We start from the raw sequence: 16,702 nt of genomic DNA, 5'->3' as shown, positions 1-16,702 counted from the left end.
AAAGGTTAAACACGCGACATAGACTTACTAACGGTTCATTGTGACCGTAGTTCGTACGAGAACCATGCATAAACAGGAAATTATTCCGACGTAAATTTCGAGGCATCACATTGAAATTAAGACGGTTAAGCATTGACAGATTATTTGATTGAAAAAATTCTCAGTAAACATTATATGGCCTTAAACGTTTTTATATGGCCTTAAACGTTTACTGAATGGGCTGAATACCTAGCGCCTCCACGTGGCCATCTATCTATCTATATACATATAGAGAAGTGAGCGTGAGTATGTTTGTATGTTTGTATGTTCCACCATAACTCCAGAACGCCTTGACCAATCTCCACCAAACTTGGCACACATGTTCCTTGATATAGGAGAATCAGATTTGGAGGGATGACAAAAGAGGGGGGGGGGTTTCTTAACAGGGGGCAGCCTTTAACTCCGAAATGCCTTGACCGTTGTTCATCAAACTTGGCACACATGTTCCTTGATATAAGAGAATCACACTGGGGGGTCAACAAGAAGAAAGGGAGGTTCCCTAATAGGTGGAGAAGGGTCCCTAATAGGGGGTATGTGCGTAACTCCGAAACGCCATGACCGTTCTTCATTAAATCAGCACTGAAGGGGTTGACAACAGGGGGACCGAAATGTTTAGACGGTTCTCCCATAAGTGACGGTAGGGCAAAAGGAGGAGCTGATGACCGGAGGTTGCTGACGAGAAGGGGGGACTAACACCAATATGACTGTAACAATTTATCCGTACAATAGGAAAAATCAGAATACGAAACACTAAACTGCAATGCTTGCAAGTTGCAGTTGTAGATTTGTCAAGTGTAATTATGCACCTACCTGTATAAAAAGTATTCGATCATTAGAGCTAATTGTTGTTAGCCGACTCTGTTTAAGTCACAGGGCAATCATTCAAACAGCGTGGAGTTCATCTGAGAACACCATGTTTTTCCCATGGTAAACTTTATGTGGCATGCTCCAGAGTGGGCTCAGCCAATAATTTGTGCATACTTGCTCCTGGTGGTGACACTAAAAACATTGTTTACAAACAAGTTTTGTCTTCAAGTGAGATGAAAGGAATGACAGGTTTGTTGTATCCATGGAAGAAACACTGTTGCACCTTCTACTTTTTTATTAGGATAGCATGTAATACTAAACTAATACATAAATAAAAAGCTGTGTTTAGAAAAGTACAATAACAAAACTATTCATTTCCTATGGGTGGGGCGGCCATTGTTAAAAGCGGAAGGTGCAAATAGGAAAAATAGCTTTGTTTTTCTTTCTTTATAGGGTTTTGTAGGGATTTCCGTAAAGAAAACAGATGCGGAGGTGGCCGGGTAGACAAAAAAGGGGGAGCTGACAAATGGGGAGGAACGTCCGAAAGAGGAACAAGCGTTGTATTTTTGCATTACATATAAGCATTTCGGTTACACCGATGTACAAGTGGCTGTGAGACAAAGGTTCCCCGAGTAATATCGGACACTCAGCTAGTACCTGATAATATTTGGTTGCAAATGAAAGGAACACTGAAGTCATGTTTTCATGGGTCTGTCAAAAAAGGTCCTATATTTACACTTTTTATCTGGAAAGCTGAGATTTTTCAGCTGAGGGTATGAAATGGGGAAGGCAACTAGGAAGAAGCGCCCAACATAGCTCTAGCCATCCCAAGCCCCTGCCTAGCGCCTCCACGTGGCCATACCTGGAAATACTTCAATTTGTATAATTGGGTAGCCAAGCTAGGAGGTGCGGGGTCGTGCGGTTTTCAGTTCCTAACCTTACAAATGTAGTTTTAGCCAACCATTAAACCACACGACTTTGATTTCAAGTATTATATGATTTATACTAATTTTTTGGTAAACTAATCTATTTTCAGAGAGCGAAATAAGGCGCTATATCCTTGGCCAATTGCAGCCTGGCTTCTGGTCTAAATGCCATTAGTTCATCCCTGAGGGTCCGGAGTATCACTTAACCCTTATTAGCAAAGATACTCCCAACGACTGTAAATAAATCATTATCTATGTATATGGGAAGCGTTTGGTACGGGAGGTCCACGCTTTCTTCCTTCCCTTGATTTCAAGGAGTTTGATGGAATTAGGTATTTTTTCTAGTTCCACTTGATTCCTTGGAATTCTCTCTGCGGTACATGCTGCGCAGTTGGCCTAGCCGTTGACAAGAAAAATGATTGATTCAAGTAATCGTCATTTTCCAGGATGCCTTCCAGAATTGGCTGCGTTAGTGTGAGATTAGATTAGATAGATTAGGAAAGCTGAGATTTTTCAGCTGAGATAGATAAATAACTAATTCATTCACAGAAATACAATTTCGATGGTCTAATGGAAACGCATGGCATTTTATTTCTAAGTACAAAGCAATGAATGTTGCTGACAAGGAGAAACCTGATACGTTAATGTCTTTGTTTTCCATATAGATAGACTCTGTCAGGACACGCCAACATGGTAATTTGCTAATATAGTTATTGTGCTTTCCTGTGTTGGTACTTGACATAACGCAAGATAAGGAAACAGTAAAGCTGTACCAATATTAGCAATGTTGTCAGTTCGTAAAATGGTAATTTCTGCACCATCTAGAGTCACCACTCGTGTTTTTTTTTCAACTACCTTTGGAAGTTGTTTTACTGAACGCCGCTGCAGAATTTGAACCTAGTTCTCGAGGCTCTTGGCTCAAGAGTTATGAATTATTAAAATAAGCGTTTTTCGTGAAAATCGGAAAGTCCCCATTGAATTTTTCTGGTTAAACTCGTTTATAAGTGTCGCGTGACATTCCATTTCATTTATTGGTGTGTCGCATCACAAATAGTGTGCCATATAACGCATCGCGATGCGATTACAGCGCATTACTTGCGACGTAGGTACTTGCAACACACAGAACGATAATAAAATCAAATGTCACACGTTGGTTACTACGGGTTTCAACTGGAATAGCAATAAAAATTTTCATTGTGAATGTTTCTGAAACATGCAAATTATCCAACTATTTTTTAAAAAATTACGTATTTTCAACATTTGCTGCAAGTGACTGAAGTACTTCTTTGCGAATAGGAAACAACTAGCGGTACAGGTGCCACCTCACACTTGTTGCAACATAGCGCGCGTACATCAAGCAGCAAAAAGACTGCTTCCTGCTCGGTAACTTTCCCGATGGTTAAGATGACTTCGTATATAGTGCGAATAAATATGTATACATGTATCGCTGGCAATTTATAGGATAACGAGAAAATGCTTTCTTAGAGGTGCAATTACGGGTCAATCGCTTAGAGATGATAATTGAATGGCAGCCACAACCGGCTTCAGAAACTGGCCTGATACCGGAACAAGAACTTAATGCTTCAACGATACATAGGTTAAGTAGCATACGACAGTCCTGTCAACCGTTAAGAAGGTTAACATCTTTTTTATATGTTTGGTCTCTTCACCTTATGATTAATACATGCGTCTAGTTCACGCAGGAAATCTGTTTGTTTTGTGTTTCATTACGCACTCACTCTTGTGCTGTCATCGTTGTTCGATGGTGTGTTGTGTTGAACCGTTGTTGATGGTGTGTTGTGTTGACGCTGTAAATCTTAACTATCAATTCGATCCATCCATTTAAAATAACTTTGGATCCAAAAGTAGTAAATGAAAATATTGTAACTAGGTAATTACAGCACAACTGGTTAATTGCTGAGAGGTTTTCGTAAAATCTGTAGACATAATTGTAATAAAACATTTGTAGTTTATTTGGACATTTTCCATAATCGCATTATATTGTATGTTCTGGACTAAATTTTCCAAATCGTTGAGCACAATAATTATAAATAGTATAAAACTAGAAAAGTCAAATAATACAAACTCTATTAATTTGCTAGTGCCAACAAAAACATTAAATTTAACTGTAGGAGGCATGGAACAACCTCGACTGAATAAAACGCCGCTCCTGAAAAACCACGATTATCAAACTTTATGTACCTTTTTCTCAGAAACTGCACAACGTATTGGAACAAACTTTTATTTGTTTTGTTGGTAGGAGCTTGACGAAGATTTTTATAACTTTTGAGCTTTGAAAACGAAATACAGTTTGAGAAAAATGAAAAAGAAGAAGAAAAGATGGTCAAAAAATAAAACTTTGTCTTCTTTTTGTTTTTTCTCTGGCTGTGTTTCGTTTACAAAGCTCAAAAGTTATAAAAATCTTCGTCAAGCTGCTACCAACAAAACAAAAAATAGTTTGTTCCAATACGTTGTGTAGTTTCAGAGAAAAAGGTACATCAAGTATGAAAATCGTGGTTTTTCACGAGCGGCGTTTTATTCCGTCGAGATTGTTCCTTGTCGCACTGGAACGCTTATGTGTATGGTCGTTTTTCGGCCACTTCCCGTGGTCGGATTGTTACAAAATAAGTATCAAAATAAGCAGAAGACTGCAGAATCAACATCTGAAATTAAAAAAAAATGAATTTTTCAAAAGTTTTAGTTGTTTATGTCCTCTTAAAAAAAGCAAATAATTTTAATTCATCAAATCCATTTGTTTTATTGTCAAATATGTATTTCGGCTGATACTTACAGCCTTCTTCAGCGCTAACTGAGAAATCACTACCTTAAATCACTATTTTAAAGCGACACGAATAACTCACGTTTGAATATTTTGTGAATTTGTTTTGTTGTATAAGTGGAATTAAAATTCTTTTTCACTCTTAAAGATTTCATTCCCAATTCCTCCACCTAAACTAGTATCACAGACTAACAGACGTAACACTAAAGCCTCATTCTATCGCCAATAAAAACGATCATTTTAACCTTCTGTTACTCGCGCTGTTGTGTTTTGTACAACACTTGTAGATTTTTGGATGCCATTTTGTTTTAAAGTAACAGATCGATGTCAAACCAAAATGCATTCTTCAATAAACTTATTATGAACAAAATTACATAATTATTCAATACATTTATGCTTTAAACTGTTCAACAAAATAGATAAGCATAAATCGAAATCGCAAAAACGATACAAGCGGCGTGTGAGGGGTACCGCAATTGGTCTCTACTGCAATTTTATTTCTTCATAAGGGAAAATGGTTCCTGTATACAGCAAAGTTATACAGCAGTTGATGATCATTGTTTAAGGCGGGACTCTACTCTGGAAAGTCGGTAAAATCGAATATTTTTTTTGTTTGCATTTTCGAGACGCTTACACCTTCAGAAATGTCATGCCAAAAGGATTTTTCAATATCTGATCTCGTTGAAAACTTACGGCGATAATTGTCGAGTCACCTCAAGCGAAGTCCATTGCTGTACGAAACTTTGAACGCGTTTTTCCCAAAACCATGTTTCTTTAGCTGGCGGAACGTGTATCTCAGAATCTAGTGGACCGATTTGGCTGAATTTTTTTTTTCAACATGTTAAAAAGGAATTATCTAAATTGTTACGTAGCCGTTTTTTGATATGTCAATTTTTCAATTTTTTATGAGCTTTTTGGCGATTTTTGATGAAAAAACACCTTTCTTTTGGAAAAATTGCCTCCATTTTGGTAATTTTTCGAATTTTCAAAAACCGCTACGTAACAATTTAGGTATTAACCTAAAGCTTCAAAAAATCATCCTTGAAATCCGTTCTACGATACTCCGTTGGTTCCCGGCACATACCGCCAGTAAGGAACTATTTTCTAGAGGGCGTTCACGCGCCCACCTGCCACCAGCATAATAATCAGTATTCTGGTATCCAAAAAATACAAAATATATCTTTAAAATACCGATAACCGATAACCAAAATACCCCAACACTTAACTATAATTCTAAGTAGCATCTGAATTTTTTTTACGAAAATCTATTACTTTTCGGTCTTCCAGAGTGGGCCCCTTAATGTAGTTAACGTCATTTGCCTCACGGTTCTAGTGATAAAAAATAAGCGATCGTTCCAGTCTGTAAGTTACGATACGATAAACTGATTAATTCACTAGTCAACAAAACCAACTATTTGACCAGCCTTTCACAACATGCAAACTCTGGCATCTTCATCATACATCCCTCGTGTACGGGACTTTAATAAAGTTGTTGATCTCTGTCAGGACCTTTGCTGAATATGAGTACCTAGTTAGCAAATCTAAAGTATTGTGATATTAAAAAAAAGGATCCTTTCACCGCTAGGTGGTTGGGTTGATTTTTATTATACAGAAATAAACGAAACCACAGTTAGTGCATAAAATTACCACAAATTTTGTAGGGAATCAAGAAAATACATCATATTTTAATCAACAATTCCAATTTATAAATTGCTTCATCATTACAACGAACATCCTATTAAATTACCAACCAATTACTTATCAATTAGGTATATTACAGTCACGGGACCGCAAATAAAACCCTAATCCTATGTCAAAACCTGAAAGATGCTAGGAACAATACGTTGCAAATTGGTAGTTAATGTGCTAAAAACATGTATTGTTGAAACCATCGTTAATGTAATTGAATTTTACACATCGTTGAAGAAATGACCATGAACTTGATCATCACGTCTGTTTTATGAAGTCGTCGGTAATGGTACTCATACTGGCATATACTGGTTGCAGCACTCGCAGTATGTAGTTGCGTCACACGATCGTACCTTTTCAAACGATCGTATACCGTTTGCTACTGTTAATTCTTAGTTCAAGATATTGTCGACCAGCTATTAAAGTGAATGCTTATATAATTTCAACCGTATTACATTCTCCTGTTACACTCGAATAACCCATCAATTGTGGAGGTGCACTACGTTCTTTGTCGCGTAACACGGAAATGCAAATCAAAAATTCAAAATTGAGCACCAAGTACATTAAGCGGTGTAGCCAAAGGAGCTTCGACATACAGACGCGAGTCAGACCGTTTGAACGTTCTGTAAAGAAAATTAGACCGGCATGCGGAACCGTCGCTCGACCCGTTCGGTTCAGAACAGCGTCTTAATATTCTCGATTTTTTTTGAGGTCATTTGTGTTTCATGTATGGAATGTAGATACGTGACAGAGTTATAGTAGAGCGGCAATTTTTAGCATGGAGAAAAAATTTGACAGCACAAAAATAGGTAATGCGTCGTTCAAAAAGTCGTTTTTTATCAACAGATGCAGTTGTGTTTGAATTGTCACTTAACATTTAGGTTGTATCATCATTTATATGTTTCAGCTACTGCTATAATAAATAGCTCGTTTGATTCTGCACATTGCATAACAATTGATTACATTTTAACGGTTTGAAAGACATCAAAGTTGTTTAACAAATCGGCAACATGTCCACTGCACTTTCTCAGCTTTCTTCAATCAATTTAGCTGATTTTTGTTTAACTATCAAGCATATGATATACCAAAATTATTGGTCGCTTTATTCGGAGGATTGCTGTATTCGACTAAGCTGCTTATTTCTCATCATTTTTAGTTAGTCTATATTAGTGTTCATCAAGACAATATTGTGTCGAATGAATTTTTATAAATAAATAACAAACAAATAACAAATAAAATGGCTCATGAAATTTAATGGACGCAATTAATTGTATTGCATTCATTAAAAATAATTTTGAGTCAGGAAAAGATGTAGAAACTGATTAGAGAGCATCTGGAAATCGTAAAGTTGGCAATGGTTTCGACGGAAAAAGAAACCGGGATTGCAGATATGGTTGTTCGAAAAACCAATGAAATTTGTCTCGCGGTATGACCGCGATCGAGAACGAGAAATGACTTTCGGAGTCAAAACGGATAGACAGGTGTTTGCGCTAAAATAGTTTTAATTGAACTAAACTTGATATTGAAATTAATATAAAATCGATTTTATATCGTTTGAGTGAAGTAAATAATAGAATCAATTTGATCAACATGTATACCTTTATCATTTGGCAGGGATATTCATTTAATATGATTCAAAAATGTTGATATTTTTTATAAGCTTCAGATTCCACGGTGGCCAACATTGATGCTTCTGTCTGCAGTTGTTCGTCTGGGTCAATGGGGAGGATCGTAATTTCCGTGATTACCAGCTTGTATTGGCCAACCGCCTTTTTGACAACCACTACGCGAACATGACCATCGGGACCGGCGGTGGTTTCCACAGTACGCCATAACGCCCATTGCAGAGGAGGTACATTTACAGAGACTGTAGATTAGAGGCGCCGAGACACTCAAAATCCGCTAAATTTTGAACGAAAACGGAGAGTTACCTTTATTTATGATGGTACTCTCCGTTTTGTTTCAAAATTTAGCGGATTTTGCGGTTCTCGGCGCCTCTGTAATCTACAGTCTCTGTAGGTAGACGATTAAACGGGGACGTGTACCTTTACCGACGTTCCCCTCCCCTTTAACCATGGAACGAAGAATTCTCCACAGTCCATACCAGAATAAGTAAAGCCAGAATAAGATAAGAGGGTATAACACGTTTGGATGGTAATGGCACAATTTGTTAACTTTCCATACAGGGATTGCACCGAAAACATGTAACGCATTTTCCTATAATCTTTCGAACTAGTCTGCGACCCCAGAGTGGCCAGAATCGTTGTCATAACGTTGCTAGTAGTAATGCTGGTCCGGCATGAAGTGTTTGAATGTATTCTGATCCAGCTATTACCCAACTAACCTTATGATCCGGTGGGAGAATATTTGAAAAGCGAGTTCCATATGAAGTGTTCTCCAATCGTAACCGTCCGTAATCGTAATCGTAAAATACCCAACTGATCCATCAATATGTTGCTGAAGTAGGGAATGCAACTGCATGTGCAAGACGAACGAGCACTTCTAATGATAATTAGAGTCACTTGGATTAAGGGGACCGACAGATTTGTGGGTTCGAAAATCTGTCAAATGTAGTCGATTCGGGTACACTGATTTGATGTGTCACGATTGTTTTAGCTTCATTGCATACTACTTCGAAATCCAGCTGCGACATTACATTCTATGGCCACTGCTGAACGGGATCGCTTAGAATGTACCAAAAAGCAAAACCTAGGTGCTGCATTCCATTATCGAAACTTGACCTTCTGTTTTTATACGACAGACTTCGCAGCCAGCTGTTAGAGTACAGGACAATTGCAGGCCCAGTTGCTACGAACCTATTGACTCTAACAGCCTCTCCCAGCCGAGATTCAAACATACGAAGACCTGCTTATTAGGCCAGCATCATATCTCGAGGTTAACTGGGAGGTTAAAAAATATCTGTACCATGCCACCACAATCTGTCGTTCATTAAATCAGCCACTAGAGTTCCTCGTGAGATGCTGTCTGCAGGATTTTCTTCGCTTCGAACATGTCTGCATTGTAATCCTTTCATTAGACGCTGGATTTCATCCAATAACGCACTATGATCGAGTCAGTTCAAAACGTTGATATACCCGATAAGTCAGTAGATTTGCGAATGATGTCAAATAATCTGCTTCCCACGCGTGCAGCACATAGGGTAACCAACGTATTTTGAACCCAATCAGCAGCTGTACATATTTGGACACTTACCACAAAATCAAATGTTGGTGGGGTCCAATATAGGTGGGTTAGTTACCCTAATTCTAATCGCGGAATTATTTGGCTACGCAGTGGAGCGACCCGGGATTTTACGGTCAGCAATCTTGAACAGCATCGTTCAGTCTCGTCTACGGAGACGACGTAAATGCAGCATCCATAGCCACGTTTAGATGTATCACAAAATCAATGCAGGTCATAATGCTGAATGGATTTTACTAGCACTGTTCGAAGAATATCTAGCGATTTGATGTAACAATTAGATTAGGGGTATTAGATCGGTTTGTCGCTGTAGCACTGACGAATGACGTGACACGGGCGTTTCATTTTTGACTCACAAGATCTTGCAAGCAAACGACCACTTGCTTGCAAGGGAACAATCGCTTATGTCAAACAGTAGAGCGATGTACAAAGGTACGGGAGACAGATTTATGCAAAATTCAGTTTGTTTCAACGGAAATCTGTACACTCAAGTCTTTTTTTACACGGTTTGTTTTTTTCGATTACTCGAAAACGGTGCAGCTAAGGAACTATTTACAATCTACGTGAGGAATGTCGAGCTACTCCCAAATGTATTGAGAAATAAATGAATGGTCTCTAAGTTACCCCGTTCTTAATACTCAAAAAACTAAACCGTGTAAAAAAAGTACTTGAGTGTATGAATATCGGAAATAATCCGGCAATTCTTTGTGTATTGCAAAAACAAAGGATAAAGTAATTTTTACAAAGGGCTTTAGGCATTCACTTGTGCTTAAAGTTGTTTTTATTTTTTCGTGTCTGTCTCACATAGTTAGTGACATTGTGCCAAACCTGTTCTCTACTTTCCCAAGATAAATAACGATCTGTTCTGCAGATGGTGTTACTGTTTAACGTATTTTGATAGGGGGCTCCGTAGCCGCAAGGTTACCGAGTCTGCTTTGACAAGCGAGTGGTCGTGGGTTCGAATCTTAGTAGAATCAAGCCATTCTCGATGTCAAGTGACTTTAGCATGGGTTTATTCTCAGGCCCCTCCATTTTACCCTTCCTTCGTGCTGAATTCTATATTTACCCTCTGAAGCCTCTTAACAGTGCAAATGTCCCTCCTATAGTTAAGTGTACTGGTCAGAGGTACGAATGAGTCCTCGCCAGGGACGGCTATAATATGGGATAGTGCTGGCAGCGAGGAATAAGTGGGTAAAGTAGATTAAGCTTTGAAGGAAGGGTAAACCCCAATACACGCAAGCACGCATAAAATTTAATAAGCATATCGCTCACTCAATAGCGATTATAGCAAAAAGAAATGCAGTGCAGGTCATACAGCAAACACCCGGGCGATATTACAATAGATCAACTACACTGGTCGCAGTAATGAGTCCACACATGGAAAAAAAACGTATTTTGATTCAAATTTTCGGACACAAGTTATTTAAGGAAAATGTATGGGATAACCATGAATAACCATATGAATAACACGCTCTAAAAATTTATCAACTTGCAAAAATTTGGATTTCTCAACCTGCAGCATAACTAAACCATTTTAACATAACAATTTTTTGATATCAAATCTGGCTTTAGTTTCCAAAAGGTCGCATAATCAATCCTTTTGCATAGATTATGCAACCTTCTGAAAACTAAAGCCAGAAATCAAATACATAAATACATGTGTGACTAACTAAATAGTGTTAGATCTTCAAGTAAGACTTGAAGCGCTATTAACACTCATTCGAAAATAATTGAATATTCTCAATCTGCAGCCTCAACAAACCCTATATATGCTGCATGTAGCATGAATACATGAAGAATCGTATTATTACATGCATGAATTTATGCTACTATCGCCACAAAGAGACTTACGGAGTCCTGCGCCACCTATATGCGGTCGTGTCTTGTACACAACCTCTTTGATTTTTTTGTTTTTCCCCTTTTCGAGTCAAATGAACTAACCCCAAAGCCCAAAGCATATGAACTCACTACCACTGGTCCTAAAAGACCCAGTGGATCAAATAGACTGGCCATTTTCGAGACAACAATCCTGTTCATCACCACAGCAAATCCAACTTTTTTAACAGATGAAGACCGGTCAAGCGCCATTGTGATTTGTATATTGATAGCACGTGTATTTTTTCGGTGTAGGCTGTAAAAACACCTGACAAAATCTTTTATTGGGAAAATAGACAGCATTGTTCCCGTTCCCATATCCAAGACACGAACCAGTAACATATTTGCCACATCAAAAATTAAATACCGGTTTTGATTTTTAACCTGAGTTAGTTCCGATCCAATTACTGAATAAAAAAACATTTTCTGGGGAATAAAGAAACGTCTTCGGGTTGTCAGTCCAGTGTATATTACTAATAACAGAGTTGAAATTGCAGAAAAACCCAGAGCGAACCCGATGTCTAAAAAGTTTAACCTAGAGCAAAACTGATAAGTTCAACCTGAGTGAAAAAACAAACGTTTTGACAGCCGTTCGATTGGAACATTCAACTGGTCTGTTGTTACAAGGTTATAAACTCATTGTTTACGTATTCATCTGTTATCGTTGATTGTTTAAAAACGTTACTTTCACTGCATGGTTTCGTCATTCGATCGAGTCCTTATCATCTAAAAGAGGTAAATCATATTATGCTCACGCTAACCCATTGGCTTATCGCAATTTTTCAATATTTCTATAGCAAACAATTTAGTTCGAAGCAAACAAAATATAGTCTGTTTAATTAGCCTCGCAGTTGCAGTTGCAGTTACTAGCGAAATCTTACACGGATCATACCGCAAAAGTGAACGAATAGAAAAAATGTCCAACGCGGATTTTTTTGGCTACCGGTCCCCACTGAGCACACGATATGCCAGTAAGGAAATGCAATATTTGTTTAGCGAACAGAATAAATTTTCTACATGGAGAAAATTGTGGATAATTTTGGCAAAGGCACAAAAAGAATTAGGACTCGATATCAGCGATGCTCAGATCACTGAAATGGAGACCCACACAGAGGACATCGATTTCAAGGCAGCAGCCGAAGAGGAAAAGCTCACTCGGCACGATGTGATGGCCCATGTGCATGTGTTTGCTAAGCAATGTCCAGTGGCAGCTCCTATTATCCATCTCGGGGCCACATCCTGTTACGTTGGCGACAACACCGATTTGATAATTTTGAAATCTGGTTTGCAGCTTCTGCTGCCGAGACTTGTAGGGGTTATCAAGAGATTGTCGGAATTTGCGGTCGAGTATCGAGAACTGCCTACGTTAGGCTTTACTCATCTTCAACCGGCTCAGTTGACAACAGTTGGGAAGCGTTGCACTCTTTGGATTCAGGATCTTCTAATGGATGAGCACGCTTTGAGGAATTGCTTAGACAATCTACGCTTCCGTGGTGTTAAAGGGACAACAGGAACTCAAGCATCATTCCTGCAGCTGTTTGCTGGAGATGGAGAAAAAGTTAAACTATTGGATAAGAAAGTTACTAAGCTGGCTGGATTCGAGCGGTACTATGCAGTCACTGGACAGACTTATTCAAGGTACACTCCATTGTTTTCTCTTAAAGTTATATATCGCCTGTGCAATATTCATTATCTTTCAGAAAAGTGGATCTGGAAATTGTGTCAGCTCTGTCAAACCTTGGAGCTACGATTCATAAAATGTGTTCGGACTTACGCTTGCTGGCATCTCGGAAAGAAATTGAAGAACCATTTGAGCAAACCCAAATCGGTAGCTCAGCTATGGCTTACAAACGTAACCCGATGCGATCAGAGCGCTGCTGTGCTATTTCTAGACATTTAATTACTTTATACGCTAATGCTGCCAATACACTAGCCGTACAGTGGCTCGAACGTACACTGGATGACTCTGCAAATCGTCGTCTAACGCTGTCTGAAGCGTTTCTATCAGCAGATGCTTGTCTGCTGACGTTGTTAAATATCTCGCAAGGGTTGGTGGTGTATCCGAAGGTAATCGAACGCAACATCGCCCACGAATTGCCATTCATGTCTACTGAGAATATAATTATGGCCATGGTGAAGGCAGGTGGAGACAGACAGGTGTGCCACGAAAAGATTCGCGTTCTGTCTCATGAAGCCGGAGCACAGGTTAAGCAACACGGCAAGGATAACGACCTGGTGGAGCGTATCAAAGCTGATGCGTATTTCGCACCTATTTTGAGTGCTTTGGACACAATTCTAGATCCCAAAACGTTTACCGGTCGGGCCGCTGATCAAGTACTTGAGTTCGTCCGCGAGGAAGTGGACCCGGTGCTGCAGAAATATGGCAGCAACATCGAAACCAAAACGGTAGGGTTGGCGATCTAGAGGCTAAAAGTTAAGATTTCGATGTAAATGTGGTTTATCTCATGATTTATATTTGATATGCTGAATGATATAAAGAGAAGCTTTGAACTATTCAATAGTATATGTATGAATTTCTCTTATACCCCTTTATTTCAACAAGTACATCTGCCACGTGCCTTATATGATTCGATCCCTTTGGCTCAGTGCCTTTACGGTTGCTACTCCGTTGGTAAGCCAAGTAAACGGGCTACAAACAAGTTAGCAGCATTGTAGCATTGTAAATACAAAAGATACAGCAATATTGCAGACAATAATTAGTTTTACAATTGTCCCATGCTTAACTTTTTCAATTTAGCTTGGCTGAGACGGTACTGTCCAATGAGTCAAAATTGGGTCAAAATAATCGAATCATCCCTGCCCGCTAGTATATGCTACTATAATACTAATAGCGAGTAAAATGCAGATGCACCCACAAAAAAACTTGTTTGAAAAATGGATTATCAACTTGAAAAGCTCATTCCTAATATTCAGGTGATGCCTTATTCCGTTGGTATATGCTTCCAGTTCAAGCGATCTGACAAGTCCATCCCATTTAATAATGGAGTAAAGAGTAAATCTTAACTTTTAACTTCACTCTAAGAAGAGAGAGGGGTCTCAAACCACCATGGAAAAAATTCCTGTCTCCAAAACTCCGACATGCCAAATTTGGTTCCATTTGCTAGATAAGTTCTTGAGTTATGAGGAAATTTGTGTTTTATTTGTATGAGAGCCCCAACTCTTAGAGAGGGGAAGGATCTCAATCGATCATAAAAATCCTGCTTCCAAAAACCCTCACATGCCAAATTCGGTTCCATTTGCTTGATTAGTTCTCGAGTTATGCAGAAATTTGTGTTTCATTTGTTTGGGAGCCTCCCATTCTAGAGCGGAAGGGGTCTCAGACCATCATAAGAACCTTTTCCGGCCCCAAAAACTCCAGTTTACAAATTTTCACGCCGATCAGTTCAATTTCCGAGTCTATAAGAAATATACAGACAGATAGAATTTTATTTTTATATACCGTGAACGCAAGTAATTCCGATCAACTCCTAATTCCGATCACTCAACTAAGGTAATTGATTTTAGATGATTGAATCAAAACCCATGGCTAATGAGAATCCTTATGATTCCTCTCCTCTTCCCCTGCAGTTGCAAAGACGTAGTCAAGTATATAATGCGCTTATATAACCATCTACAATGTGCACACCGCGAAGAAATTACAAACGCACTCTTTGGTTTAATCTTGTAGTCACTTCTACTGTCTTTTTTCCTTATCTTCAATGAAACCATGCATTATTTTTAATATTGTTTTTAACCTTAAAACGGCAAAATTATTCTAAATCAAATTTACCGTCTTCAAAGTATACCAATCCTATCCTACCTATCCTAACTATTTTCAATAATCGTTTCGCTTCTCGTCACAAGGGCTATTAAATCAGCCTCTAGCAAATCACGTTATATTTCTTCTATCGAGTCAAAATGATTTCTCTGATTTCAAAGATACATTAGGCCGTATGAATAAAAGATATAGAGCAAATGCTCCCATACGATTTAAACGGGAAAAGCAAAGTAAACTGTTTTATTCATACGGCCTATTATTGTTAGCTTAGCTTAGCTTAGACAGATTGCACATATTCATGATTAATTCCAAAAATATATTGTTGTGAACAAACCAAGAAAAATTTGGCCTCAAAATGACATTGGTAGATAAATGTTTTTGAAATGATGACAGCCCCTGCGAGATCTCGAACAACCAATCGATGTTATGTATGTATGTATGTATGGGGGTAGCCACCATCATCTCAAGGGTTTTCCATTGTATGCAAGTCGAATTAATGCAGAATCGAGTTTATCTACCTAGCAACTTTCATGTCAATGCTGTTCGTGAAGGACCAAAAGGGGTTGGGTGGATCTATAAGCAATGTCGCTTATATGATTCCACGGGATATAAGACACTCCTTGCAGCATAGACTTCCGGTTTTTAGATACATAACTTCGCCGTGCAAACTTATCTTGCGTGATGATTTGTGTGCTAGAGCGTCAAAATCCTCTCCGACCTTATATGACTTGGGCTGGTTACCACATCCCTCATCCAGTCTTCGAGCCATTCGATACCCTGACGCTTCCCCTTTACGATAATCATGGTATATGGTCGGTGTTAAGTCAGACCGAACCAAGTGACAAAACTTTCATTTCGAGAAAAACGCGTTCAAAGTTTGCTGCTGCCGTGTAGTTTAAAGCTATTAATCATTCGAAATCATTTCATATCTCTGGCTGTTTGCAACATTTATGTAATCTGATTAGAGTAAAATATAGCTTAGGTAATTCTTAATCGTTTGCTGTCATTAAGTTATTTTTTTAAATTTTGCGACTTGGTCCGGTCTGATTTAACACCGACCATATAGCAATGTAAAAAAAATATGTGTTACCTATATGAATATACATTATATGGAAATATATAGACAAAAACAGAACAATCTCACCAGCAGTCCTTCGAATGGAATAGAGTTGCATCATTTGAGTTTACATGAGTGCTTCCATTATTAATTTAATTTTTTCTTCTGGTATCCATGAGCATTATTTAAACTTTCTTAGGCCCGAGTTTTCACTGTACAGTAGGAGGTGCTTGCTCCATGAGCTAAAACGAAACAAATCATTAAAATAACTTATGTTAAGCTTACCTACTAACAAGGCCGTGTGGCTCAGCCATCATCCAAACTCATAGTTTTGAGATCAGGCAGCCGGGAACCACCCTTCATCGCACCTCCTAGCTTGGCTACTCAATAGAGCATTACCGGGTAAGGCCGCGTGGAGGCGCTAGGTAGGGGCTTGGGATGGCTAGAGCTATGTTGGACGCTTCCTCATTTGCCTTCCCCATTTCATACCCTCGAACAACCAATCGATGGTTAGCAAAAACAAGTTCTTCAATTTACCAGACCTGCTGGTC

General features: G+C 38.7%; 1 protein-coding gene across 2 annotated transcripts; it reads left to right on the top strand.

Moving 5' to 3' along the window:
* The first annotated feature begins 11,715 nt into the window (after window positions 1-11,715).
* LOC128741931 (adenylosuccinate lyase-like) lies at window positions 11,716-13,834 on the top strand. 2 transcript variants are annotated; one of them, XM_053838069.1, is made up of 3 exons: window positions 11,716-12,051; window positions 12,126-12,954; window positions 13,017-13,834. In XM_053838069.1, the coding sequence occupies exons 2-3, from the start codon at window positions 12,233-12,235 to the stop codon at window positions 13,738-13,740; spliced, it is 1,446 nt and encodes a 481-aa protein (XP_053694044.1). In that variant the 5' UTR covers window positions 11,716-12,051; window positions 12,126-12,232; the 3' UTR covers window positions 13,741-13,834. The 2 variants fall into 2 exon arrangements, with proteins under 2 accessions (XP_053694044.1, XP_053694035.1); XM_053838060.1 differs by having other exon boundaries at window positions 12,114-12,954.
* The last annotated feature ends 2,868 nt before the right edge of the window (window positions 13,835-16,702 follow it).

The sequence above is a fragment of the Sabethes cyaneus genome, chromosome 1, assembly GCF_943734655.1.
Source record: "Sabethes cyaneus chromosome 1, idSabCyanKW18_F2, whole genome shotgun sequence".
NCBI classification, from domain to species: Eukaryota; Metazoa; Arthropoda; class Insecta; order Diptera; family Culicidae; genus Sabethes; species Sabethes cyaneus.
The sequence above is the reverse complement of the archived record's forward strand: the minus strand, read 5'-3'. Positions and strand labels throughout refer to the sequence as shown.